The sequence below is a fragment of the Trachypithecus francoisi genome, unplaced genomic scaffold, assembly GCF_009764315.1.
Source record: "Trachypithecus francoisi isolate TF-2019V2 unplaced genomic scaffold, Tfra_2.0 Lachesis_group11, whole genome shotgun sequence".
Taxonomy (NCBI): Eukaryota; Metazoa; Chordata; class Mammalia; order Primates; family Cercopithecidae; genus Trachypithecus; species Trachypithecus francoisi.
This window is the reverse complement of record NW_022681456.1, coordinates 21046502-21072791: the sequence shown is the minus strand read 5'-3', so window position 1 is coordinate 21072791 and position 26290 is coordinate 21046502. Positions and strand designations below refer to the sequence as shown.

The following is a 26290-nucleotide window of genomic DNA, read 5'->3' as shown; positions in this document are numbered from 1 at the left end:
TATTTGCTTAACAAATTAATGTGCAGATGCTATTCTAGGCAATGGAAAATCAACAATCAGCAAATCAAACAAAAACCTTTATCCATGTGAAACATGACATTAAATTTGTGAAATACCTCAGACTGACATTCCACACTCAAAATAAACATACTTAAGCTAAGAAACTGTAACTTCCTTAAGCAGCAACAGTATAAAAATTAGCCAGGCGCAGGCAGGGTGTAGTGGCTCACGCCTGTAATCCCAGCACTTTGAGAGGCCAAGGTGGGCGGATCATGAGGTCAAGAGACGGAGACCAGGATGGCCAGCATGGTGAAACCCTGTCTCTACTAAAAATACAAAAAATTAGTTGGGCATAGTGGCGCGCACCTGTAGTCCCAGCTACTCAGGAAGCTGAGACAGGAGGATCTCTCGAACCCAGGAGGCAGAGGTTGCAGTGAGCCAAGATCGCGCCACTGCACTCCAGCCTGGAGACAGAGCGAGACTCAGTAAGTAAATAAATAAATAAAACTTAGCCGGGTGCGGTGGCTTACGCCTGTAATCCCAATACTTTTGGGAAGCCGAGGCAGGTAGATCACTCGACGTCAGGAGTTTGAGACCAGCCCAGCCAACATGGTGAAAGCCCGTCTCTGTTAAAAATGCAAAAGTTAGTCGAGTGCAGTGGCTCACGCCTGTAATCCCACCACTTTGGGAGGCTGAGGCAGGTGGGTCATGAGGTCAGGAGTTCGAGACCAGCCTGACCAATATGGTGAAACTCTGTCTCTACTAAAAATACAAAAATTAGCTGGGCATGGCGGTGTGCACCTGCAATCCCAGCTACTCAGGAGGGTGAGGCAGGAGAATCGCTTGAACCCGGGAGGCGGAGGTTGTAGTGAGCCAAGATCACGCCACTGCACTCCAGCCTGGGCAACAGAGAGTGAGGCTTCATCTCAAAAAAAAAAAAAAAAAAAATTAGCCAGGTGTGGTGGCAGGCACCTGTAATCCCAGCTACTTGGGAGGCAGAGGAGGGAGAATCGCTTGAACCCAGGAGGCAGAGTTTGCAGTTAAGCTGAGATTACACCACAGCACTCCAGCCTAGGCGACAGAGAGAGTCTATCTCAAAAAAAGAAAAAGAAAGAAGTATATCCTTTCTGAGGACAACATGAGAAGAATGGGAAGAGGCCATTGCTTGTCTCAATTAACATATACTGGGAACATCTTTCTATGTCAACCATATAAAGACACCCAGTATTATTTGGAGAGATGGGGGAATGCATTTTATGTACCACAGGGATGAACTATAACTTCTCTTACTCTGTCCTTCTGAATGAATATTTAATACACTTTGTTTAAAACATAATCTTACAAATAAAAATGATATTAAGGATTTATATGTATATATGTTAGCATTGCCAATTTTAAAAAATATACCCATTTTATGGCCGGGCATGGTGGCTCACGCCTGTAATCCCAGCACTTTGGGAGGCTGAGTTGGGCAGATCATGAGGTCATGAGTTCGAGACCAGCCTGGCCAATATGGTGAAACCCCATCTCTATTAAAAATACAAAAATTAGCCGGGCATGGTGACGTGCACCCGTAGTCCCCGTACTCGGGAGGCTGAGGCAGAAGAATCGCTTGAACCCAGGAGATGAAGGTTGCAGTGAGACGAGATCGTATCACTGGATTCCAGCCTGGATGACAGAGCCAGACTGTCTCAAAAAAAAAAAAAAAAAAAAAAAAAAATATATATATATATATATACACACACACACACACACACCCATAGCCATTTTACATTTTTTAAAATTATGTCTAAATACCTTTCCATAAATAAATTAATAAAATGTTAATAATTACATTGGGATCTCTCAAAAAAATTCTCCAGTTGAGCGCACTGGCTCATGTCTGTAATCCCAGCACTTTGGGAGGCCAAGGTGGGCGGATCACTTGAGGTGAGGAGTTTGAGACCAACCTGGCCAACATGGTGAAACCTCGCCTCTACTAAAAACACAAAAATTAGCCAGGTGTGGTGGTGTGCACCTGTAATCCCAGCTACTTGGGAGGCTCAGGCAGGAGAATCGCTTGAACCTGGGAGGCAGAAGTTGCAGCGAGCCAAGATCGTGCCACTGTACTCCAGCCTGGGCAACAGAGCAAGACTCCATCACAAGACAGAAAAAAAAAAAATTCTCCAATGTTAAAACTTGCATAAACTTAAAATACAGAGACTGATTTTAAGAATTTATATTTATATTAATATAGTATCTGCCACCCTGCCCAAATTATCTATTGTTGCAACTTAATATTTAATGTAAAGAATAAGATGGAAACACAAAACATTTTGCCTTCAGAAGATATTATACCCACAAAGAAAGCATTTCTAAAAAAGTACTAGCTTGGGCTGGGTGTGGTGGCTCACGCCTGTAATCCCACCACTTTGAGAGGCCAAGGCGGGCAGATCACCTGAGGTTGGGAGTTCGAGACCAGCCTGACCAACATGGAGAAACCCTGTCTCTACTAAAAATACAAAATTAGCCGGGAGTGGTGTCGCATGCATGTAATCCCAGCTACTGAGGAGGCTGAGGCAGGAGAATCGCTTGAACCCAGGAGGCAGAGGTTGCGGTGAGCCAAGATCGCACCATTGCACTCCAGCCTGGGTAACAACAGCAAAATCCCATCTCTAAAAAAGAAAAAGAAAAATACTAGCCTGACATCATAGCCATTTATGGACTTAATAGTGCTAACTTCATTTCTCTGAGATGTTAGCTTTACCCGCAACCTAATTTAAATGTGTTCAAATGAGGCTCCTTCAGATGTATGTAAAGAATACCTAAAATATGGTAGCTGCCAAATAAGCTGCCTTAAACCAAAAACAAAAAAACAAAAAATAAATTTAAAAAGAAACATGTCAGGCAACAGGGATTTTTCCCCTGGTGGATTTAAAAATCTTAGCAGGCTATCAACACTTTAAATTTGCAAAGTAGATGTAACCTTTAAATTTATTCTTTCCATAGTTGTTCATTTTTTGCTCTGGTATATCTGCCCATTTTCTAAAAATTTAACAGCAATCTGATGCAGTGGGACAATCTGAAGCTGAATTACCAAAACCAAACAAAATGTAACATCAGGCCACAAAAGAACAATCAACTTATTCCCAAATAAAACATTTAAAGATCTTGAAAAATAGTTCAACTTTAAACACATAAGGAAAACAACTGACTGACCTCCACACAAAAAAAATCCATAAATTCAATTCTACACACACACACCCAGCGCAGTTAACTCACACGAAAGAGACTTTTATTTCTAATAGTAAATCCCATAGCCCAGTAGGTTTGGGGATCAAATTACCTGTTGCATTTTCTTGTATTCACCCACTCTGGCATAGGCCATGAAGAGGTGAGAGTGATACTCCTCACTATTGGGAACTTTCTTCACAGCTGCCTCATAAAGTTTTGTAACTAACTCCGCTAAGATAAAGAGAAATAAGATTTAAGTTATACTTCAAGAAAATTCTAATGGCATTTAATGTTCTTCCTATCTGGCAGAAATAGATGTCTCCTATCATTATAGAAGTATCTGCTTGGCCTCATCCAATCAACATTCATCTCTTGGTTAGGTGGTGTTTAAATGAAGCATGGAATAGGTCAAGTCTCCTCATAGCATTTACAACATATAAGATCTTATAGGATCTGGCCTCTGTCTCCTCTTTCCCTCAGCACTTTATCATGTAGCCACAAACTATTTGTAGTTCCACCAGATTCTCTGGGATGTATCATGCATACCTTTATGCCTCTACACTCTGCCTGAATTCTCCTTTCCTCCTTTATTTTAGTGAATATCAGTCAAGACCCAATTCAAATGTAAGCTGAACTGTAAGACTCTCTCTGAACACCATCTCTGCTCCTCCACTGCAATTTGACTACTGCCTCCCTCTGCCATCTTGGAATCTTATATAAATAAGTATATTGTAGCTTTTTTTTTTTTTTTGGTAACAGGGTCTCACTCTGTTGCCCAGGCTGGAATGCAATGGCACAATTGCGGCTCACTGCAGCCTCGACCTTTGAAGCTCAGGTGATTCCCCAACCTCAGCCTCCCAATAGCTGGTTCTGAAGGCACATACCACCACAACTGACTTATTTTTTGTAGAGACAGTGTTTCGCCATGTTTCCCAGGCTGTACTGTAGCATTTATTAACACATAATGTAGTATACTGTCTAGTGATCTATTTCCCCTTATAGACAATGAGTGACATGACAGCAGAAAGTGCTTTTTTTTTTTTTTGAGATGGAGTTTTGCTCGTTACCCAGGCTGGAGTGTAATGGCGCAATCTCGGCTCACCGCAACCTCCGCCTCTCAGGTTCAAGTGATTCTCCTGCCTCAGCCTCCCAAGTAACTGGGATTACAGGTATGCATCACCATGCCCGGCTAATTTTGTATTTTTAGTAGAGACAGGGTTTCTCCATGTTGGTCAGGCTGGTCTCAAACTCCCGACCTCAGGTGATCCGCCCATCTCAGCCTCCCAAAGTACTGGGATTATAGGTGTGAGCCACCGCGCCCAGCTGAAAGTGCATTTTTTATCTTTGACTCTGATAGAATAGCAGTCATAGAGAAACATGCCACCAATATCTGTGGAGTAAATGATTTTTTTAAAACACTGGAGAAGAATCCATATCCCTAAATCAACATAATCTGTAAATATTGAGATATAATACCTCAACTCTTTAAGTTTTATCTTTTGTAAAAATTGAAAACAAAATTGAAGCTGAGCACAGTGCCTTGTGCCTATAATCCCAGCACTTTGGGAGGCTAAGGCAGGCAGATGGCTTGAGCCTAAAGAGTTCAAAACTAGCCTGGGCAACACAGCAAAACCCCGTCTCAAAAGAAATTGGCAAAAATGTTTAAGGTTACAAATACCAAATGTTACAATCTGAGCTATTTGAATGAATGAAGAGAAAAAGAATACCAAGTGTTGACAAGCATGTAAGCAATCAGAACTCAAAAACTGCTATTCTATTTATAAAAGAAGTTGACATTATCTTGCTTTACGCTAAACATACACTTACCCCATGACTTGAAAATTCCACTCCTAGATATTGTAATGTAGTTACCCAGTGAAATATTTTGTGGTAGTGAAAATGGATTAACTATAGCCACTTGGCTACTAGATGACAAATGCAAGTCACAGAACATATACAGTACAGATACACTAACAACAGTTTAAAATTAAGCAAAACTAATAATGTATTACTAAGAGAAATAAATGTAATAAACATTTAAAGAAAAGCAAGAGAATAAAAAATATTCAGAATAGCAAGTAACTCTTGATAGGTAAAAGGAGAATTAAGATTGATTGAGGAGGCCAGGTGCACTTGGCTCACGGCTGTAATCCCAGCACTTTCGGAGGCCAAGGCAAGTGGATCACTTTGAGGTCAGGAGTTTGAGACTAGCCGGGCGCGGTGGCTCAAGCCTGTAATCCCAGCACTTTGGGAGGCCGAGACGGGCGGATCACGAGGTCAGGAGATCGAGACCATCCTGGCTAACACGGTGAAACCCCGTCTCTACTAAAAATTACAAAAAACTAGCCGGGCGAGGTGGCGGGCGCCTGTAGTCCCAGCTACTAGGAGGCTGAGGCAGGAGAATGGCATGAACCCGGGAAGCGGAGCGTGCAGTGAGCTGAGAACCAGCCACTGCACTCCAGCCCGGGCGACAGAGCGAGACTCCGTCTCAAAAAAAAAAAAAAAAAAAAAGAAATTAACAATAAAAACCTTTATTTCAGAAGAAACGATGGACTACTTAGGATATGCTCTGAAATAATCTGCCAGGGGAAAGGGTATAAACAAAATAAAACGGGCCATGTGTTAATTGCTGAACAACGGGGTTTATTATTCTATTCTATTTTTGTCTGCTTGAAATTTTCCATATTAAAAAGTGAAAATAAGGGTGAAGCCTCCATTTAGCAAATCAAAATATTACAAATGAAGTCACTTTAATCCTCATTCCAATTCAAGGATCCTAATGCATGTAAACTATCCTTTCTATCTACAGTTCTCACAAACCCTGGTTAATGTGTTATTCTACCTACTGTCATCCATTCAAATCATGAATGACAAATCAGACAAGGGCAAACAGATAGTTAGAAATATCCAAAATTTTCAGCTCAAGTTTAAAAACAATGAAAAGAAAGAAACATACGTCGGTGCATCTCTCGGTAAAGGATAGTCAGTGCCTGCAGTGAGTTGTCATCTGTGGGTTCAAGGGCTGCCACCTCCTGTGCAAGAGTAAAGGCCTCCTCTTGCTTTCCAGTTCTCTGTAAACCAATTGCCTTTAAAACCTGATAGTAACAAAAGAAAAATCAGTTTTTAAAAGGACAGAAAAGGAAATATGAACCAAAGAAAGCTGATCTGAAAGAACAAGTATTAAGGTATGCCTAAGTTGCTGATATATTAGTTTCAGGCTGGGTGCGGTGGCTCATGTCTGTAATCCCGGCACTCTGGGAGGCCAAGACGGGCACATCACTGGAGCCCAGGAGTTCAAGACCAGCCTGGGCAACGTGGTGAGACTCCATCTCTACAAAAAATAATAAAAAATTAGCTGGGTGTGGTGGCGTACACCCAGCTACTTGACTGGTTGAGATGGGAGGACTGCTTGAGCTTGGGAGGTTGATCACGTCATGGCACTCCAGCGTGGGCGACAGAACGGGAACCTGTCTCAGAAAAAAAAAGTGAACAATAGGACTGGTATGGTGCACTCATGTCTATAACACTTTGGGAGACTAAGGCAGGAGGATCACTTGAGCCCAGGACTTTGAGACCAGCCTAGGAAACACAATGAGACCTCATCCCTAGAAAAAATTTGAAGGAAAACAATAGGCCAGGTTCGATGGCTCAGGAATGTAACCCCAGCACTTTGGAAGGCCGAGGCGGGAGGATTACTTGAGCCCGCAAGTTCAAGACTGGCCTAGGCAACATAGTGAGACCCCATTTTTACAAAAAGTTTAAAAATTAGCCAGGTGTGGTGGTGCACATCTGTGGTCCCGGCTACTCGAGAGGTTGAGGTAGGAGGATCACTTGAGTCCGGGATGTCAAAGCTGCAATGAGCTGTGATCATGTCACTGCAGTCCAGCCTAGGCAGCAGAGTGAGAGAGACCCTATCTCCAAAAAAAAAAAAAAAAATAGCCAGGCATGGTGGTACACCCTGTAGTCCCAGCTATGCAGGAGGCTGAGATGAGAGGATCATTTGAGATCAGAAGACCAAGGCTGTAGTGAGTCACGATTGTGCTACTGCACTCATCTGGCTAATAGAGACCTTGTCTCAAAAAAAAAAAAAAAAAAAGTGCACAATATTGCATAAAAGGATTCTGTGAAAATAAAATAAATTAGGTAAGCAATATGCAAAGGATAAATAAACAGTTAGCTTTTATTGAAATATCACAGCCAGGCACAGTGGCTCACGCCTATAATCAATCCCAGCACTTTGGGAGGCCGAGGCAGGCAGATCAGGAGGTCAGCAGAACAAGACCATCCTGGCTAACACCGTAAAACACCGTCTCTATTAAAAATACAAAAAAATTAGCTGGGCGTGGTAGGACACGTCTGTAGTCCCAGCTACTTGGGAGGCTTAGGCAGGAGAATCGTTTGAACCCAGGAAGCAGAGGTTGCAGTGAGCTGATATTGTGCCACTGCACTCCAGCCTGGGTGACAGAGCAAGACTCCATCACAAAAAAAAAAAAAGAGAGAAATATCACTTGTGGCATGTAAGTGACTATGGAAATAAATGACCTATAAAGTACTGAGAAAAAACACAAATAGTCAGCTGGGTCCAGTGGCTCACGCCTGTAACCCCAGCACTCTGGGAGGCTGAGGCAGGCAGATCACCTGAGGTCGGCAGTTTGAGACCAGCCTGACCAACATGGGGAAACCCCATCTCTACTAAAAAATATACAAAATTAGCTGGGCGTGGTGGTGCATGCCTGTAATCCCAACTATGTGAGAGGCTAAAGCAGGAGAATCGCTTGAACCTGGGAGGCAGAGGCTATGGTAGCTGAGATCAAGCCATTGCACTCTAGCCTGGGCAACAAGAGTGAAACTCCGTCTCAAAAACAAAAAACACTACTAGCCATCCATTCTCTTTTTTTTTGAGACAGAGTCTCACTCTGTCGCCCGGGCCGCAATGCAATGGCGCGATCTCCACTCACTGCAACCTCCACCTCCCGGGTTCCAGTGATTCTGCTGCCTCAGCCTACTGAGTAGCTGGGATTACAGGCGCACGCCACTAAGCCAGACTAATTTTTGTATTTTTAGTAGAGACGGGTTTTCAACATGTTGGTCAGGCTGGTCTCGAACTCCTGACCTCGTGATCTGCCCCCGCCTTGGCCTCCCAAAGTGCTAGGATTACAGGTGTGAGCCACAGTGCCCAGCCCTCCTTTCTCTTTAAGGTAAGGAATTACAAATATAACCCACCACAGGTAAGTAACTGAAGGGCAAATGAAGTTACCTTAGCACAATGAAGATCCTTATGTTTCTTCAACAATTTATCTGCTTGCTGAATTGCCATTTTATTATTACCATTGTCAAGATAATCTATGAAAAAACAAATTATGTGACAGTTATTACACTCCTTCAACAACAAGCATAAAAAATGCACCAACTGGTATGAGATGTTTTGGAAAGTATCTTAATCTGCTATGTAAAACATCATGGAGGCAGGAAACAGTGGCTCACGCCTGTAATCCCAGCACCTTGGGAGGCCAAGGCAGGTGGATCACTTGAGGTCAGGAGTTCAAGACCAGCCTGGCCAACATGGATAAACCCTGTCTCCACTAAAACTACAAAAATTAGCCAGGCAGTGGTGATGCACACCTATATTCCCAGGTACTCAGGAGGCTGAGGCATGAGAATCGCTTGAACCTGGGAGGTAGAGGTTGTAGTGACCTGAGATCATGCTACTGCACTCCAGCCTGGGCAAAACAGTGAGACTCTGTCTCAGAAAAAAAGCATTAACATAAAATAATAATAATAAAACAAAATAATAAAAACATCATGGGCACAGTGCAGTGTCTCACACCTGTAATCCCAGTACTTTGGGAGGCTAAGGCGGGTGAATCACTTGAGCCCAGCAATTCGAGACCAGCTCTGGCAACTTAGTGAGACCTTATCTCTAGAAAAAATATAAAAATTAGCCAGGCATGTTGCCATGCACCTGTAATCCCAGCTACTCAGGAGGCTGAGGTGGGGTGATCATTTGAGCCTGGGAAGTTGAGGCTACAGTATGAGCCACAGGAGTGCCACTGCACTCCAGTTTGGGCAACAGAGTGAGACCCCGATTCAAAAATACTTTTTTTTTTTAATTTAAAAAACTTTTTGAATTTTAAATAAAAACATTATGGGTCTAATTTTAACTATAAATGGCTAGGACGGTCAAGAATACAAACTTATCCCAGCACTTTGGGAGGCCGAGGCGGGTGGATCATGAGGTCAGAAGATTGAGACCATCCTGGCTAACATGGTAAAATCCCATCTCTACTAAAAAATACAAAAAATTAGCCAAGCGTGGTGGCGGGCTCCTGTAATCCCAGCTACTTGGGAGGCTGAGACAGGAGAATGGCGTGAACCCAGGAGGCGGAGCTCAGTGAGCCGAGATGGTGCCACTGCACTCCAGCCTAGACAACAGAGTGAGACTCTGTCTCAAAAAAAAGAATACAAACTTACTCGCCTATAGTCATCTCTCATCTACAAGTAATATAATCACAATATATAGTCCTTAGGGAAGATTCAAGACTATACATATTTAGATAAGATGACATTAATATTTTTATCTATAGATAATTGAGTTTAGTCACCAAAACCTTAAAATCTTTTTAAAATTAAAAACCAAAAAAGAAGCCTTTCTAGTATTCAAGCCTCAAATCTACCAAGTGGACTATGTTCCTTCAATAAAATATATTTAATGAGTACTGACTTTGCCACAGAGTTAAGTTTAATTTGCTGAAGAAAAAAATAAGAGAAAGTTTTACCCATAAGATTGGGAGGTAGGGAATGAATTCCAATAATAGCAGGAGTAGGCAAGGATGTAGGGAAAATAGTACTTTTTTTTGAGACACGGTCTTGCTCAGTCGCCCAAGCTGGAGTACAATGGTGCGATCTTGACTCACTGCAACCTCTGCCTCCCGAGTTCAAGCAATTCTCCTGCTTCAGCCTCCCAAGTAGCTGGGATCACAGGTGTGCACCACCATGCCCAGCTAAATTTTATATTTTCAGTAGAGACAAGGTTTCACTATGTTGGCCAGGCTAGTCTCGAACTCATGACCTCAAGTGATATTACCACCTCAGCCTCCCTAAGTGCTGGGATTTCAGGCGTGAGCCACCATGCCCAGCTGATATATTTCTAATTTTAAGGAATATGGAGACCCATCACAAAATTGTGTTAGGCCGAGTGCAGTGGCTCACGCTTGCATTCCCAGCACTTAGGAAGGCTGAAGTGGGAGGATCACTTGAGGCCAGAAGTACAAGACCAGCCCAGACAACACAGCAAGACTCCACCTCTACAAAAAATTTAAAAATTTGGCCGGGTGCGATGGTTCACGCCTGTAATCCCAGCACTTTGGGAGGCCGAGGAAGGCGGATCACGAGGTCAGGAGATCAAGACCATCCTGGCTAACATGGTGAAACCCCATCTCTACTAAAAATACAAAAAATTAGCCAGATGTGGTGGCGGGCACCTGTAGTCCCACCTACTCGGGAGGCTGAGGCAGGAGAATGGCGTGAACCCAGGAGGCGGAGCTTGCAGTGAGCCGATATTGCACCACTGCACTCCAGCCCGGGTAACAGACGAGACTCCGTCGCAAAAAAAAAAAAAAAATTTAAAAATGTGTCAGGTATGGCCAGGCGCAGTGGCTCACATCTGTAATCCCAGCACTTTGGGAGACCAAGGCGGGCGGATCACGAGGTCAGGAGATCGAGACCATCCTGGTTAATAGGGGGAAACCCCGTCTCTATTAAAAATACAAAAAATTAGCCGGGTGTGGTGGCAGATGCCTGTAGTCCCAGCTACTCGGGAGGCTGAGGAAGGAGAATGGCGTGAATCCGGGAGGCGGAGCTTGCAGTGAGCTGAGATCGCGCCACTGCACTCCAGCATGGGTGACAGAGCAAAACTCCGTCTCAAAGAAAAAAAAAAAATGTCAGGTATGGTGGCGCATGCCTATAGTCCCAGCTACTTGGGAGGTTTGCTAGAGCTCAAGAGGTAGAGGCTGCAATGAGTTATGCCTGCACTACTGCACTCCAGCCTGGGTGACAGAGCAAGACCTTGTCTCAAAAAAAAAAAAAAAAAAAAAGAATGAGCTATCAAGCACAAAAGACAGAGAGAAAGAGAAAGACATGGAGGAAACTTATACCCATATTGCTAAGGGAAAATAAGCCAATCTGAAAAGTTATATATACACATAACTTCTACCTGGCATTCTGGAAAAGGTGAAAAACTAGAGATAGTAAAATAATCAGTGGTTGACACAGGATGGAGGCTGGGATGGATAGGTGGAGCACAGGGGATTTTTAGGGCATTGAAACATTCTGTATAATACTGTAATGGTGGATATATGTCTTCATACATTTGTCAAACCCACAGAATACACAACACAAAGAGTGAAGCCTAAACTATTTATGGATTTTACTTAACGATTAAGTATCATGTTGGCTCAGCAATGGTAACAAATGCGTACGAATCCAAGTTGTTAACAACAAGGGAAACCATGGGGTTGGGAAGAGGGAGTAGTTGGGAACTCTGTACTTTCTACTCATTTTTCTGTAAACCATAAAGCAGTTTTATGCTCTAAAAAGTCTATTAATTATTTTTAAAAGTCTAACAGGGCCGGGCACAGTGGCTCATGCCTGTAATCCCAGCACTTTGGGAGGCTGAGGTGGGTGAATCACGAAGTCAGGAGATCGAGACCATCCTGGCTAACACGGTAAAACCCCGTCTCTACTAAAAAATACAAAAAAAAATTAGCTGGGCATGGTGGTGGGTGCCTGTAGTCCCAGCTACTCGGGAGGCTGAGGCAGGAGAATGGCATGAACCGGGGAGACGGAGCTTGCAGTGAGCCGAGATCACGCCACTGCACTCCAGTCCAGGCAACTGAGCAAGACTCCGTGTCAAAAAAAGAAAAAAAAAAAAGGCTAACAAAAGCAAAGATTCATTTCCAGAGAAGAAAAATGAGAAGTGTTATAAATGGGAAACAGTACAGTAGCTGTCAATTCTAAATATACAAAGATGACTGAACACAGGCCAGTTCACAATCCTCACCACTACCAGGTTCCTCTTTGCTCATCAAGGTCCCATATCAGCAAAGGCACAGACAACTTAAAATAATCTATGACCCTGGTGGCTCAGAGTGTCCCAAAGAACAGAAATAAACTGTCATTTTACTATATGGTTTAAATTTTTCTGCAATGAACACTTACCTAAAACTTAGTCACATGAATGCATGAGTTCAATGCACTTAATATTGATGAGCACCAATAATGCTAGGTAAAAAGATAAGAAGCCTTACTCTGTAGGGAACCACAATTTAGAGAGGAAGGCCAAAGACCTAATATTCTGGAGAGACATTGGAAAATCACCGAAATCTAAAAGAACATAATCTTGGCCTAAATACCTAAATATCTAATATCAGTTTTCTTAAATCCTTAGCTCAGCTGACAGGCCATCGTATGTCCTTACAAACTATCTGACAAAGATAAACCAGCTCAATAAACGATACCCTCTCTTCCTCATAACTTGATGCCTACCTCATTCTGAGTCAGTTCTAAGTCACTGCTGACTCAGTGGTCCTGCAAGGTTCCAGGTTCATAGAACCTATCCTGAAGCCTTCTCAAAGGGTAAACATCTTTGATGAGACCCATCTCTGAAGGTCTGCCCATAAATGGATCAGAACAGAGGTTAGGACTACCAGGGTATTTTTCCCTTCCCCTCTGTAGTTGACGAGGTTCTGATATAATGTACCTACTTGCCCATGCCCTCTTGTCTGGGAACGGTTTTGAGTATCCCTGCTTAATAAGGGGTAGGACTAGATGACCATGTCTAGACCATGTAACTGCAGCCTGCCCCAGGTTGGACATTTGATCCAAGCTGGGTAAATCAGGTTTCTTCCTGGTACTCTGTAACTATAACACTGAAAGCCAGAGTCAGTAAGCTACAAGGAACCTCAGTTGGAAAATCTTAAAAATTTTAAGTCTGAGTTTACCAGTGGCAGCTCCAGAATTTCTATTTTGAAGGCACTTTCGGGGATGCAACTTGACTGATGTGGAGCAAAGAAAAAGAGTTGCCTCTTGACTCTTTATTCACATAGCATTTATATAAAAATGAAAAATGTCAATTACCTTTATTGGGAAATCTAGAGAGATTAAGCTTATGGGGTGAGGCTAATGAACCCTCCCTTCTCCAGCCACAGCTTGGTGTGGCTACAGAAGTTAACATGTTGGGTTCGGGTAAGTTGATGAGTAAGCAGGAAAAAACAGTCTGAAGAACCAAGCAGTCTGGGCGCAGTGGCTCATGCCTGTAATTCCAGCACTTTGGGAGGCAGGGGCGGGCGGATCCCTTGAGGTCAGGAGATCAAGACCAGCCTGGCCAACACGGTGAAACCCCATCTCTACTAAAAAATACAAAAAACTAGCTGGGCAAGGTGGCGGGCACCTGTAGTCCCAGCTACTCGGGAGGCTGAGGCAGAATGGCGTAAACCCGGGAGGCGGAGCTTGCAGTGAGCTGAGAGCCGGCCACTGCACTCCAGCCTGGGTGACAGAGCGAGACTCTGTCTCAAAAAAAAAAAAAAAGTACAAAAATTAGCTGGGCGTGGTGGTACACGCCTGTAATCCCAGCTACTTGGAAGATTGAGGCATGAGAATCACTTGAACCCAGGAGGCGGAGGTTGCAGTGAGCTGAGATTGCACCACTGCAATCCAGCCTGGGCGACACAGCAAGACTCCATCTCAAAAAACAACAACAACAAAAAAGAACCAAGAAGAGAAAAAAACAGACACAGAGAAAAGCAGAGATGAGCAACTGAGAAAGAAACTTCAGGTCCTGACAACTTTCTCATTTCCATCAGGTCCTGGGGCACTACACTCTTGCCTTGGCAAGATTTACAGTAACCCTCTTTACTTGCGCTGGTATCAATGAGATTGTTTCTTCACCTGAGTTTAAAACACTTCACTGCATTCAGCCAGGTATCAGGCTCCCCTTTCCTGGACACCTAGGAGAGTGTGATTAATTGGCTGCTAAGTCTCTTGGGAAAGTTTATTTTCATTTTACATTACTAAATCTGTAATACAAGTTAAGTAGTCCTTGGAGAAAACAGGCCAATAAAAACGATATCCTAAGTCTGCCTTCTTAGTAAGCCTTTTTAAAAAGTTACTCAAGGGGAATTGTAGTTTGGCCATGAGGAATGGTGCTGTTCCCTTAATAACAGGAGTCAGTCAAAATCAGCCATCCACAAATCAGGCAATGGAAACAATAAAATGTACTGGTTAAAGCAATATTTTCCAAAGCATGGGTGAGTGTCATTCCAAATGAAATGCTTTTAGTCCTTGCAGACAGCCCTAGATAACACTCACAGTGAAGAGTCGATCTCTTTTTTTTTTTTTTGAGATGGAGTCTCGCTCTGTTGCCGAGGCTAGAATGCAGTGGCACCATCTCAGCTCACTGCAGCCTCCGCCTCTGGGTTCAACTGGGATTGTGCTGGGATTACAGGCGTGAGTCACCACACCTGGCCCTAATCTCTTTTCTAATACTTCCTTTACATTAAGGAGAAAGTGTCAGTTTGGTGCTAGCCTACTATTTCTCTAATAATTGCTAATATCTTTTTTTTTTTGGAGACGGGGTCTCACTCCGTCGCCAGGCTGAAGTGCAGTGGCGTGATCTCGACTCACTGTAACCTCCACCTCCTAGACTCAAGCGATTCTCCTGCCTCAGCCTCCTGAGTAGCTGGGACTACAGGCACGCACCACCACACCCAGCTAATTTTTTTGTATTTTTACTAGAGACGGGGTTTCACCATGTTGGCCAGGATGGTCCCAATCTCTTGACCTCGTAATCTGTCCGCCTCGGCCTCCCAAAGTGCTGAAATTATAGACATGAGCCATCGCACTCGGCCTTTTTTTTTTTTTCCAGAAGGAAGGAATAGGTCCTGGAGTTTTACAAGTATCAGAATCTGGTTAATTTAATAACATTGTTTAGTTTTCATTATACTTTACTTTTATAGTTTTATTTTCCTAGAGCAAGTGATACAGGTTTTCCACTCATAGCAATAATATAGATTATTGTAAAATAAATTTAATTGTAAAAGTCACCTTGGAGAAAAATATTAAGTAATAGTACAGATAATACTATAATGCAGCTAAAATAATGAGATTAGTAAAAGAACGATAGAAATTTGGGAAGGACAGGGATAAATCATTGGCAAGACACTATCAAAATGTGTTGAATGAATACACAAGCTGCACTCCGGAGGTAACACTTCCCAAAGAAGTTACTAGTCCTTGAAGATGCAGGCAGCAGCAGGCCTGGACACATGCAGGCCTGCTGTCCACATACCCTGGAGAAGAGGTCCTGGGATTTGTTCATCCAATCTTACTGAGGGATGGATACTGACAGTAGGAAAAGTATCAATTTTGCAAATAAAAAGGAAAGTTTTTAATCTGCATGTTCTTGCAGCTGTCATGAATGGTCTCCTTAGCAGCTGAAATAATATGCTCGTTTCTACTTACTACAAGAATTTCAGATGGGTGCAGCACACCAACATGGCACAAGTATACATATGTAACAAACCTGCATGTTATGCACATGTACCCTAGAACTTAATAATAAAAAAAAAAAAAGAATTTCAGACACTATTAAAGATATTGCCCCAACTTAGAAAAACAAAAATAGAAGAGAGCTCCATCTTTAAACACAATATCCTTTACTTAAAAACCCTAAAAGTTGGAGAATAGGAGCCTTGCTTTTACCATGAATACAAATTACAGAAGAAACATTCCTTCAGTCAGCAAAGCCTTTGTTAAATACCTACCACGTGCAAGACTGCAAGGGACAAGGATGAACCTAAAAATGAATAATGACCAACCCATCCTACATTTGCCTCCCATTTATTTATTTACTTATGATGGAGTCTTGCTCCATCACCAGGCTGGAGTGCAGTAGTGCGATCTCTGCTCACTGCAACCTCCACCTCCCGGGTTCAAGTGATTCTCCTGCCTCAGCCTCCTGAGTAGCTGGGACTACAGGCACGCGCCACCACACCCAGCTAATTTTTTTGTATTTTAGTAGAGACAGGGTTTCACCATGTTGGCCAGGATGGTCTCGATCTCCTGACCTCGTGATCCTCCCGCTTCGGCCTCCCAAAGTGCTTGGATTACAGGCGTGAGCCACCGCACCTGGCCTTGCTTCCCTTTTAGTTTAAAGGTTTATTTCCCACACAGTATTCATAGCTATCTTTTTTACATGCACACCTTGTCACTCTACTCTTCTGGTTAAATCCTTTCAACGTCATCCACTGTCTTTCTTTCTTTTCACAGGTATGATTCCTCTGTCTTTAAAACAAATTTCAGTATCCTTAAAATGGATTACAAAGCTGAGTCGCTGCCCACCCCTAGCCTCATCTCACTTCCTCACTTATCTCTTCATTCCAACTACACAAGCCTTTGTTTACATCCTCAAGTGGACCAAGCTCCTTTTCTCAGGGTCTTCACCACCCTCTCCCCATCTCTTTGCCTAACCCTGGTTCTCCTTTCATGTCCAAAGTAAAATATCATTTCCACAGGAAACATTTTCTTGACCTGACCCCAACATCCCAAATGCCCATATTGTATGCTCTCATGGCAAACTGTCCTATTCCTTCAAATCCCTTAACACAACTGTAATGGTGATGTGTACTGTCATTTCAAGGAGATAAGCTCCTTGAAAGCAGAAACTATGTCTGTGTTGTTTAGTACTCATTCCCTGCATTGTTTAGTACATTCCCTGCATCTATATTGTGTCTAACACATATCAGGCCCTGAATAAATGTTGAATGAAGGAATGCATAAACGAACAAATGGTATGGAAAAAAAAGGGTAGTCTGTTAGGAAAATGAAAGATATATATATGATATATATATATAAGATAATACAGGCCGGATGCGGTGGCTCATGCCTATAATCCCAGCAGTTTAGGAGGCCAAGGAAGGTGGATTGCTTGAGGTCATGAGTTCAAGACCAGCCTCACCAACTAGGTGAAATCCTGTCTCCACTAACAATACAAAAATTAGCCGGGTATGGTGGCAGGCACCTGTAATCCCAACTACTTGGGAGGTTGAGGCAGGAGAATCACTTGAACCTGGGAGATGGAGGTTGCAGTGAGCGGAGATCACGCCATTGCACTCCAGCCCAGGTGACAGAGGGAGACTGCATCTCAAAAAATCCATTTAAAAAAAAAAAAAGATAATACATACAAAGTGATCAAAGAACCAAAGGAAGTTCAAAGAATCAATGACTAGTGATGGCTACCACCTATTAAATTAGATTTTTTCCAAATCCTTTCAACTTTTTTTTTTTTTGAGACAGAGTCTAGCTTTGTCGCCCAGGCTGCAGTGCAGTGGTGCAATCCCAGCTCATCGCATCCTCCACCTCCTGGGTTCAAGGTATTCTCCTGCCTCAGCCTCCTGAGTAGCTAGGATTACTGGTGCGTATCACCATGCCCAGCTAATTTTTTTGTATTTTTAGTAGAGATGGGGTTTCACCATGTTGGCCAGGCTGGTCTGAAACTCCTGGCCTCAAGAGATCCCCCCAAGGAGGCAGAGGTTGCAGCCAGCCAAGATCGCATCATTGCGCTCCAGCCTGGGCAACAAGAGTGAAACTCCATCTCAAAAAAAAAATAAAATAAAAATTTAAAAAACTAGCCAGGCATGGTGGCCTGTGCCTGTAGTGCCAGCTACTCCAGAGGCTGAGATGGGAGGATCGCTTGAGCCCAGGAGGTCGAAGCTGCAGTGAACCATGTTCACATCACTGCACTGAAGCCTGGACAACACAGCAAGACCTCGTCTCCAAAAACAGAAAGAAAAGAAATGTACTAATCTCTTCATCTTGCCCTATGTTTCAACAACTACCCTCTAATCTATGTAACAGTATTTTTGTGCATTAAAATCTTCATTTTAAGTCTAAAATGTCAGGGTTTTTTGTTGTTTTTAATTCTTTAGCTAAGATAGCAGAAGAGTTTTTTTTTGTTCATGTATTTTGACACAGCATCTTGCTCTGTCGCCCAGGCTGGAGTGCAGTGGCACAATCTCAGCTCACTACAGCTTGGACTTCCTGGTTTCAAGCATGTACCACCACACTGGCTCCCCTCGTCCCCCACCTCCCCGCGATGTAGTCTCACACTGTCGCCCAGGCTGGAGTGCAACAGCGCAATCTTGGCTCACTGCAACCTCCACCTCATGGGTTCACGCAATTCTCTTGCCTCAGCCTTCCAAGTAGCTGGGATTACAGGTGCACGCTACCACACCCGGCTAATTTTTTGTATATTTTTAGTAGAGATGGAGTTTCACTATGTTGGCGAGACTGGTCTCGAACTCTTGACCTCATGATCCGCCCACCTTGGCTTCCCAAAGTGCTAGGATTACAGGCGTTGAGCCACTGTGCTCGGCCCTATTTTTTATTTTTTTGAGATGAAGTCTCGCTCTGTCCCCCAGGCTGGAGTACGGTAACACAATCTCAGCTCACTGCAGCCTCCACCTCCCGGGTTCAAGTGATTCTCCTGCTTCAGCCTCCTGAGTAGCTGGGGTTACAGGCGCCTGCCACCGCGCCTGGCTAATTTTTGTATTTTTAGTAGAGATGGGGTTTTGCCATTTTGGCCAGACTAGTCTCGACCTCCTGGCCTCAGGAAACCCACCCACCTCGGCCTCCCAAAGAGCTGGGATTATAAGAATGAGCCACCTCACCCAGCCAAACCACTGTGCCCAGCCTTGTATTCTTGTTACACTTGGCCAAAATTGAACACAAAAATAGTCCAGAATGTCACAGGTCCAGGGCAAAGGACCAACAGGGACTGTTTTGGTTATGAGCAAGGTGAGTCTCAGAGGTGGTCTCAGCCATCCAATGGCAATGGAAGTTTTAGATTCATTGAGACAAGTTCTAGTAAGTCAGGGCTTTTTAAATGGTCATATTTTCAGAACAGAAAAAAATAGATTGTGCCAAGTGACTTTTCTACAGAAAGGCAAGATAGTCTTCACTCACCAAGGTACCCTGTCACTTCTGAGGCAAAACAGGACCAGATTCGCAAAGCTACCACACTGTCCAAGGGGAGGTCAGAATAAATATCACTTTTGATTGAGGACCTACAAGTTTTCATTTATGAACTAGAGCAGTGGTCCCCAACCTCTTGCACCAGGGACCGATTTAATGAAAGGCAATTTTTCCACAGATGGCAGGGAGGGATGGTTTCAGGATAAAACTATTCCACCTCAGATATCAGGCATTAGATTCTCATAAGGAGTGCCAACCTGGATCCCTCACATGCACAGTTCACAATAGGGTTTGTGCTCCTACTCCTAAGAGCTGATCTGACAGGAGGCAGAGCTCAGGCAGTAATGCTCTCCCCTACAACACCCTGCTGCTCACCTCCTGCTGTGCGTCCCAGTTCCTAACAGGCCACAGACCAGTATCAGTCCACCATCCCGGGGTCAGGAACTCCTAAACTATGAACTGTAGTAGAATAATTAACTGAGCCAGGCACCCAAGAGAAGTGTTCTAACTCAGCAAAGAAGTCATTGCCACTGGGGAGGCACACTGGAAAATATCTTACACCTGATTCAGGCTAATCCAAGACTGCAGGTCAGTACGACATATTAAAACAAGGGATCTCATGCCTGTGTATGTGTGTATATTCTAAAGACTGTGCAAACATTTTTTCTACTTTGAACTTTCTCTATTTCTATTACGCAATTTGCTGACCTAGAAATTCCCATATTCTATACAAATTTATTAAGTGCCATACCTGACCATCAATTCCACTTTCAATTACTTAAAAATATGAGGGTGAAACTAAAATAAATAAATAAATAAATAAATAAAGTATGGTGTAGAGGAGGCTGCATAACAAAACAGAGTCAAATATTTATTATCTCCCTCCATCCCTTCCCTTCCCTAATCCATAACCACTGAAAACATTTTAAAATTAAGAATAATGGGGCCAGGAGCAGTGGCTCACGCCTGTAATCCCAGCACTTTGGGAGGCTGAGGCGGGTGAATCACGAGGTCAGGAGTTCAAGACCAGCCTGGCCAACATGGTGAAACCTCATCTCTACTAAAAATACAAAAAATTAGCCAGGCGGCCGGGCGCGGTGGCTCAAGCCTGTAATCCCAGCACTTTGGGAGGCCGAGACAGGCGGATCACGAGGTCAGGAGATCGGGACCATCCTGGCTAATACGGTGAAACCCTGTCTCTACTTACAAATACAAAAAACTAGCCGGGCGACGAGGCGGGCGCCTGTAGTTCCAGCTACTCGGGAGGCTGAGGCAGGAGAATGGCATAAACCCGGGAGGCGGAGCTTGCAGTGAGCTGAGATCCGGCCACTGCACTCCAGCCTGGGTGGCAGAGCAAGACTCCGTCTCAAAAAAAAAAAAAAGGCCGGGCGCGGTGGCTCAAGCCTGTAATCCCAGCACTTTGGGAGGCCGAGACGGGCGGATCACAAGGTCAGGAGATCGAGACCATCCTGGCTAACACAGTGAAACCCCGTCTCTACTAAAATATACAAAAAATTAGCCGGACGAGACGGCGGGCGCCTGTAGTCCCAGCTACTCGGGAGGCTGAGGCGAGAGAATGGCGTAAACCCGGGAGGCGGAGCTTGCAGTGAGCTGAGATCCGGCCACTGCACTCCAGCCTGGGCGACAGAGCGAGACTCCGTCTCAAAAAAAAAAAAAAAAAAAAAAATTAGCCAGGCGTGGTGGCGGGTGCCTGTATTCCCAGCTACTCGGGAGGCTGAGGCAGAAAAATGGTGTGAACCTGGGAGATGGAGCTTGCAGTGAACGGAGATCGCACCACTGCACTCCAGCCTGGGGGACAGAGTGAGACTCCATCTAAAAAAAAAAAAAACTACAAAAATTAGCCGGGCATGGTGGTGGGCACCTGTAATCCCAGCTACTCAGGGGGTTGAGGCAGAGAATTGCTTGAACCCAGGAGGCGGGGGTTGCAGTGCTCCAAGATTGCGCCACTGCACTCCAGCCTGGGTGACAGAGCAAGACTCCTTCTCAAATAAATACATACATAAATAATGGGCAGGGCGCGGTGACTCACGCCTGTAACCCCAGCACTTTGGGAGGCTGAAGGAGGCAGACTGCTTGAGCTCAGGAGTTCGAGACCAGCCTGAACAACATGGTGAAATACTGTCTCTACAAAAAATACAAAAAGTAGCCAGGTGTGGTGGTACCCGCCTGTAATCCCAGTACTCAGGAGGCTGAGGTGGATGGATGACTTGAGCCTGGGAAGTGGAGGTTACAGTGAGCCAAGACACTCCAGCCTGGGTGACAGTGCCAGATCCTGTCTCAAAAAAAGAATAATGAAAGAAGGCACTGGGGCTTACCATGTCACACAAGAGTACAAAATCTGCTGAGAACTACATAGCAAAAGAGAATAATTTTAGCAAAAGGAGACCAAATAATCAAGTATGGGTTCTAGTAAGGTCATGGGTGGAGGTTTTCAAAAACGAAAAATACAATACCCAAACTTATTAGTAATGTGAGACGCACTATGGAGATGTTTCAAATCTATGTACACAGAAAAGCTATTCAAACCCCAGACACCACCAGTAAAATTTAAACCCACAATTTACCACCTCATAGCCCTGTCCACGTAGCCCTCAATGAATTCCAGCAAGAGCTGAGGCCCCAAGCAAGGTTTCCAACACAGTTGTAAAACAAATCCTGAAATCTTGGCAGTACAAATACTGTTGTACAAAGACAGTGGTGCTACTGAATCTGAACTTGGTGAAGAGCTGAGCTCTCAATGAGAATGCCTTATGTTCGAATCCCAGCTCTAGAACTTGGTAGCTACAACCTTGAGCAAGTTAATCTCTAGGCTTCAGTTTGATCACAATAATCTTACCTACCTAGTAGGGATGTCAGCCCACCAGGAAACACTAATTAATGCTGATAGTTGGCCGGGCGCGGTGGCTCAAGCCTGTAATCCAGCACTTTGGGAGGCCGAGACGGGCGGATCACGAGGTCAGGAGATCGGACCATCCTGGCTAACACGGTGAAACCCCGTCTCTACTAAAAAAATACAAAAAATTAGCCGGGCGAGATGGCGGGCGCCTGTAGTCCCAGCTACTCGGGAGGCTGAGGCGAGAGAATGGCGTAAACCGGGAGGCGGAGCTTGCAGTGAGCTGAGATCCGGCCACTGCACTCCAGCCTGGACGACACAGCGAGACTCCGTCTCAACAAAAAAAAAAAAAAAAAAAAAAAAAAAAAATGCTGATAGTTGTTGACTTTTTGGCTGGTGGGCAAGTACCACCATAGATGAGTTCGTTCATTTGTCAGAATGTCTGAATTCAAGGAACCATAGTTGTTTGGGGGTACTAATGTATTTAAACAACAAAAGTGTGGAGTTCAAAAGTCAAATGTGCTAAAGTGCTGAATTCACGGACAGTCTGTACCGTTCTTTTCCTAGACCTGCCAGTTTATACTAATCGCCTTAGAATTCCTGCAGAAAGCCTCTTCTAATCCTCTTCCCATGTACATATAACAAAAACTACATAACTCTGACTTCAGTTTTGAGAGTATAACTTGTTAATATATCCTGATGCTTAGTGATACGAAATGGACATCGTGTTTCCCACTGGACAGTGAAAACACTATTAATTATAAATAACTATGAGACCAAAGAAATTCTCTGTGGTCCTCGAGAACAATTTTAAAAATCAAATTATTCTTGAAAGTACTGAGTCTTTTTAGTTAAAAAAAAAAAAAAAAAAAAGTCTGCAGGCAGCTCTGCACAAAGCTGTAATGAGTCACAAACTATGAACTCTGGACTCAGTTCTCACCTTCCATCACCCACCTTGTATACATACCTCTGCCCTCTGAAAATATACACTGGAGGGCAAGGGCATGAGAATATGCAGGCCCGGGGAAACAGGAAATCAGAGTTCTTTCTCTGCCACTTACCATCTGCGTGACCTCAGGCAAATTAGTGTCTTCAGCTCAAAGTGATGTGGTTTCTAGCACGGTGGTTAAGAAGGTGAGCCTGGACCAGGCGCAGTGGCTTATGCCTGTAATCTCAGCACTCTGGGAGGCCAAGGCAGGAGGACTGCTTGAGCTCAGGAGTTTTAGACTAGACTGAGCAACACAGAGAAACCCATTCTCTACAATATATACAAAAATTAGCCGGCATAGTAGTGGGCACCTGTAATCCCAGCTACTCAGGAGGCTGAGGCAGGAGAATCACTTGAACCCAGGAGGCGGAGGTTGGTTGCAGTGCGCTATGATTGTGCAACTGCACTCTAGTCTGGACGACAAAACGAGACTGTCTCCAAAAAAGAAAAAAAAAGGTGAGCCTGGAGCCAGGCATGGTGGCTCACACCTATAATCCCAGCACTTTGGGAGGCTGAGTAGGACAGATTACTTGAGGTCAAGAGTTTGGCCAACATAGTAAAATCCTGTCTCTACTAAAAACATGAAAGTTCGCTGGGCCTGGTGGCGTGCACCTACAATCTTAGCTACTCAGGAGGCTGAGGCAGAATCACTTGAACCCGGGAGCCAGAGGGTGCAGTGAGCTGAGACTGTGTCACTGTACTCCAACCTGGGCGAAAGAGTGAGACTCATCTCAAAAAAAAAAAGGTGAGCCTGAAACAGTCCACAGGGGTTCAAATTCTAGCTCCAAGAAATACTAGCTGAGTGGCCTTAGACAAATCATACAACATCAATAAAGCCTCAGTTTCCTCATCTGGTTTTTGTTGTTGTTGTTGTTGTTGTTAAAGGGTTCAGGGCCATGAAAAAACAGTACCCACCTCTTGAGAATGGGTGAAGATTACATTAGATAACCCATATAAAAGGCCAAGGCCAGTGACTGTCATAATGAGTCGTCTATAAACTTTAGCTATAGGATTGTTGCTAAAATCAAATGAGATGTGAGAGTAAAAAATCACACAAATTATGAAATAAAAGCAGGAGTAACTGTGGCCAGAAACAAAGTTAACCACCGCTCCCTACTCCCAAAACCATTCCCGCCATGGGAAGAAGCCTCCACACGACGTCTATAAACACGATGTCTACTTTTGTAAAAACCACTGACCTTGAAGCTTCCTCACCATTAAGTGCGATAGACCAAGACCATAAAACCATCTAACAGGAAAGGAAATGCAAGAAGGACCAATCCAATTACACAACATCTCGGTTATTGGAAAAGGGTTTCCCAAACTCAAATCTGTGATTTTTCACTACCAGGATAACTGGATGACACCAAAGTCTTCAAGCCTGCGGGTTGAGGTAAGAGTGGTGGAGAGGGATCTGCTTAGAATAGGGAAGGAAAGCTGCAGAGAAAACCACAGAGAAGCTGCAGAAAGGAGAAGCCCTCCAGTAGCTCTGCATGCCCCTCTGACACGAGCTATCACAACCTCTTCACCGCTATTTTGGGCCCAAGACCCCCTCCCCCCGCCTCCCACGTGTGACCAGAGCAGCTGCTTCTCCACCAAACAGCTCTGGATTGGGAGCCTGGAATCTCGGGCCTGCTCCCGACTCGATGTGGGTGACCTTGCGTCAGCCCCTTCCCCACTCTAGACCTCGGTTTCTCCTGTGCACCGAAGCCCACCTAGTCAGACAACCCTCCAGGCCCAATTCCCGCAAAAAAAAAAAAAAAAAAAAAAAAAAATATATATATATATATATATATATATGTATGTATATATGTCTGGTAGGGAATCTTCCCTCAGGCAGGGCGTCCCACACGCGTGCCGGAGCCGGCTTCCACCTTCCGGGAGATCTCCGGTCTCCCTAGGAGCGGCGGTAACAACGCAGCCTGCGGGTAGCGCAGGTGTCTGCAGAACCACGCGTCCCACGGGGCCTGCCAGGCAGGCCAGCTCTGCCGACTAGCTGCTGCCCAGACCGCGCCGCTACCACCTCAGAGCTGAGGAAGGCTGGGCCGGCCCCTACGCGAGGCCCGCGGCTGCGGCCTAGTGGCCCGCGCGGCCCGCCCCCTGCGCCTGCCCGGCCCGCGCGCCGGCCCTCAGCACCCATCCTGGGCTTTCGCCCCAGCCTCGGCAGCCCTCGGCGCGTCGGGCTGGTGAGCTGGCTGGCCGGAGACACTCACCGTAAATCGGCCGGAGGCGCCTGTCGTTAGGGTCCTGCACATGGCCCCGCGTCGCCATGATGACAAGCGCAGAACCACAGTGCGCACGCGCGGGGCAGGACCCCGGGAAGGGGCTATTAAAGGGCCAGCGTCGATCTCGCTTGTTTATCGCGATAGTCGCGGTGCTGCGACTGAACGCGCCTGCGCGGAAAAGGAAGCCTTCATCCTTGCCCATTGCCCCTTCTTTAAACGCTGGTCCTTCACTTCGCAGGTGGGATGAAGCTGGCAAAGAGAAGGCAGCTGTTGCTGTTAAAATCCTCCGAGTCACTGACTGGGAAGTGAGGAAAGGAGGGGAAAAAGCTCTCAAAGTTAGGGTTCGGCTGCTCCTGTTTATCGTATTTATTCTTTGTCTTGAAGAACCAGCTAGATTTGGCTGTGATTAATTGCAGAGGAACCAGAAACTCCTGGCGGAGAGAGACCCAAGGGAAAGCTGGGGAAGTGGGGCTGATGATCAGCAAAAATCTGCCAAAAAAGTTCGAGAGAGCCGGGCGCGGTGGCTCATGTCTGTAATACCAGCACTTTGGTAGGCCCAGGCGGGCGGATCACAAGGTCAGGAGATCCAGACCATCCTGGCTAACACGGTGCAACCCCATCTCTGCTAAAAATACAAAAAATTAGCTGGGCATGGTGGCGGGCGCCTGTAGTCCCAACTGCTCGGGAGGCTGAGTCCAGGAGAATGGCGTGGACCCAGGAGGTGGGGCTTGCAGTGAGTCAAGATCCCGCTGCTGCACTGCAGCCTGGGCAACAGAGCGAGACTCCGTCTCAAAGAAAAAAAAAACTCGAGAGCCCTCCACCACCTGTTCCTGGACCAAACTGAGGGTTGAGCTGCTATTTCTTGTGGTCCAGTAAGGCGATGCAGATGAACTGGAGAGGAAGCGAGTTTTTATTTCTGCAACCGGTTACAGGGAGAAGGCCTGGAAATTATGACCAAACCAACTCAAAATTACAAAGCTTTCC

General features: G+C 44.9%; 1 protein-coding gene across 3 annotated transcripts in view; it reads right to left on the bottom strand.

Annotated features, from left to right (window-relative positions):
* Positions 1 to 25596, bottom strand: part of NAA25 (N-alpha-acetyltransferase 25, NatB auxiliary subunit) — an 84695-nt gene extending 59099 nt beyond the window's left edge. The window contains exons 1-5 of one of the 3 annotated variants that reach the window (XM_033220543.1): positions 25295 to 25350; positions 24281 to 24462; positions 8471 to 8556; positions 6170 to 6308; positions 3326 to 3444 (exon numbers count right to left, since the gene is read on the bottom strand). In XM_033220543.1, the coding sequence (XP_033076434.1) occupies positions 3326 to 3444; positions 6170 to 6308; positions 8471 to 8556; positions 24281 to 24377 (441 nt within the window). In that variant the 5' untranslated portion in view covers positions 24378 to 24462; positions 25295 to 25350. Of the gene's footprint in view, positions 1 to 3325; positions 3445 to 6169; positions 6309 to 8470; positions 8557 to 24280; positions 24463 to 25294 lie in introns of all 3 variants that reach the window. The other 2 variants (XM_033220542.1, XM_033220544.1) reach the window with 2 other exon arrangements.
* Between the last annotated feature and the right edge of the window lie 694 nt (positions 25597 to 26290).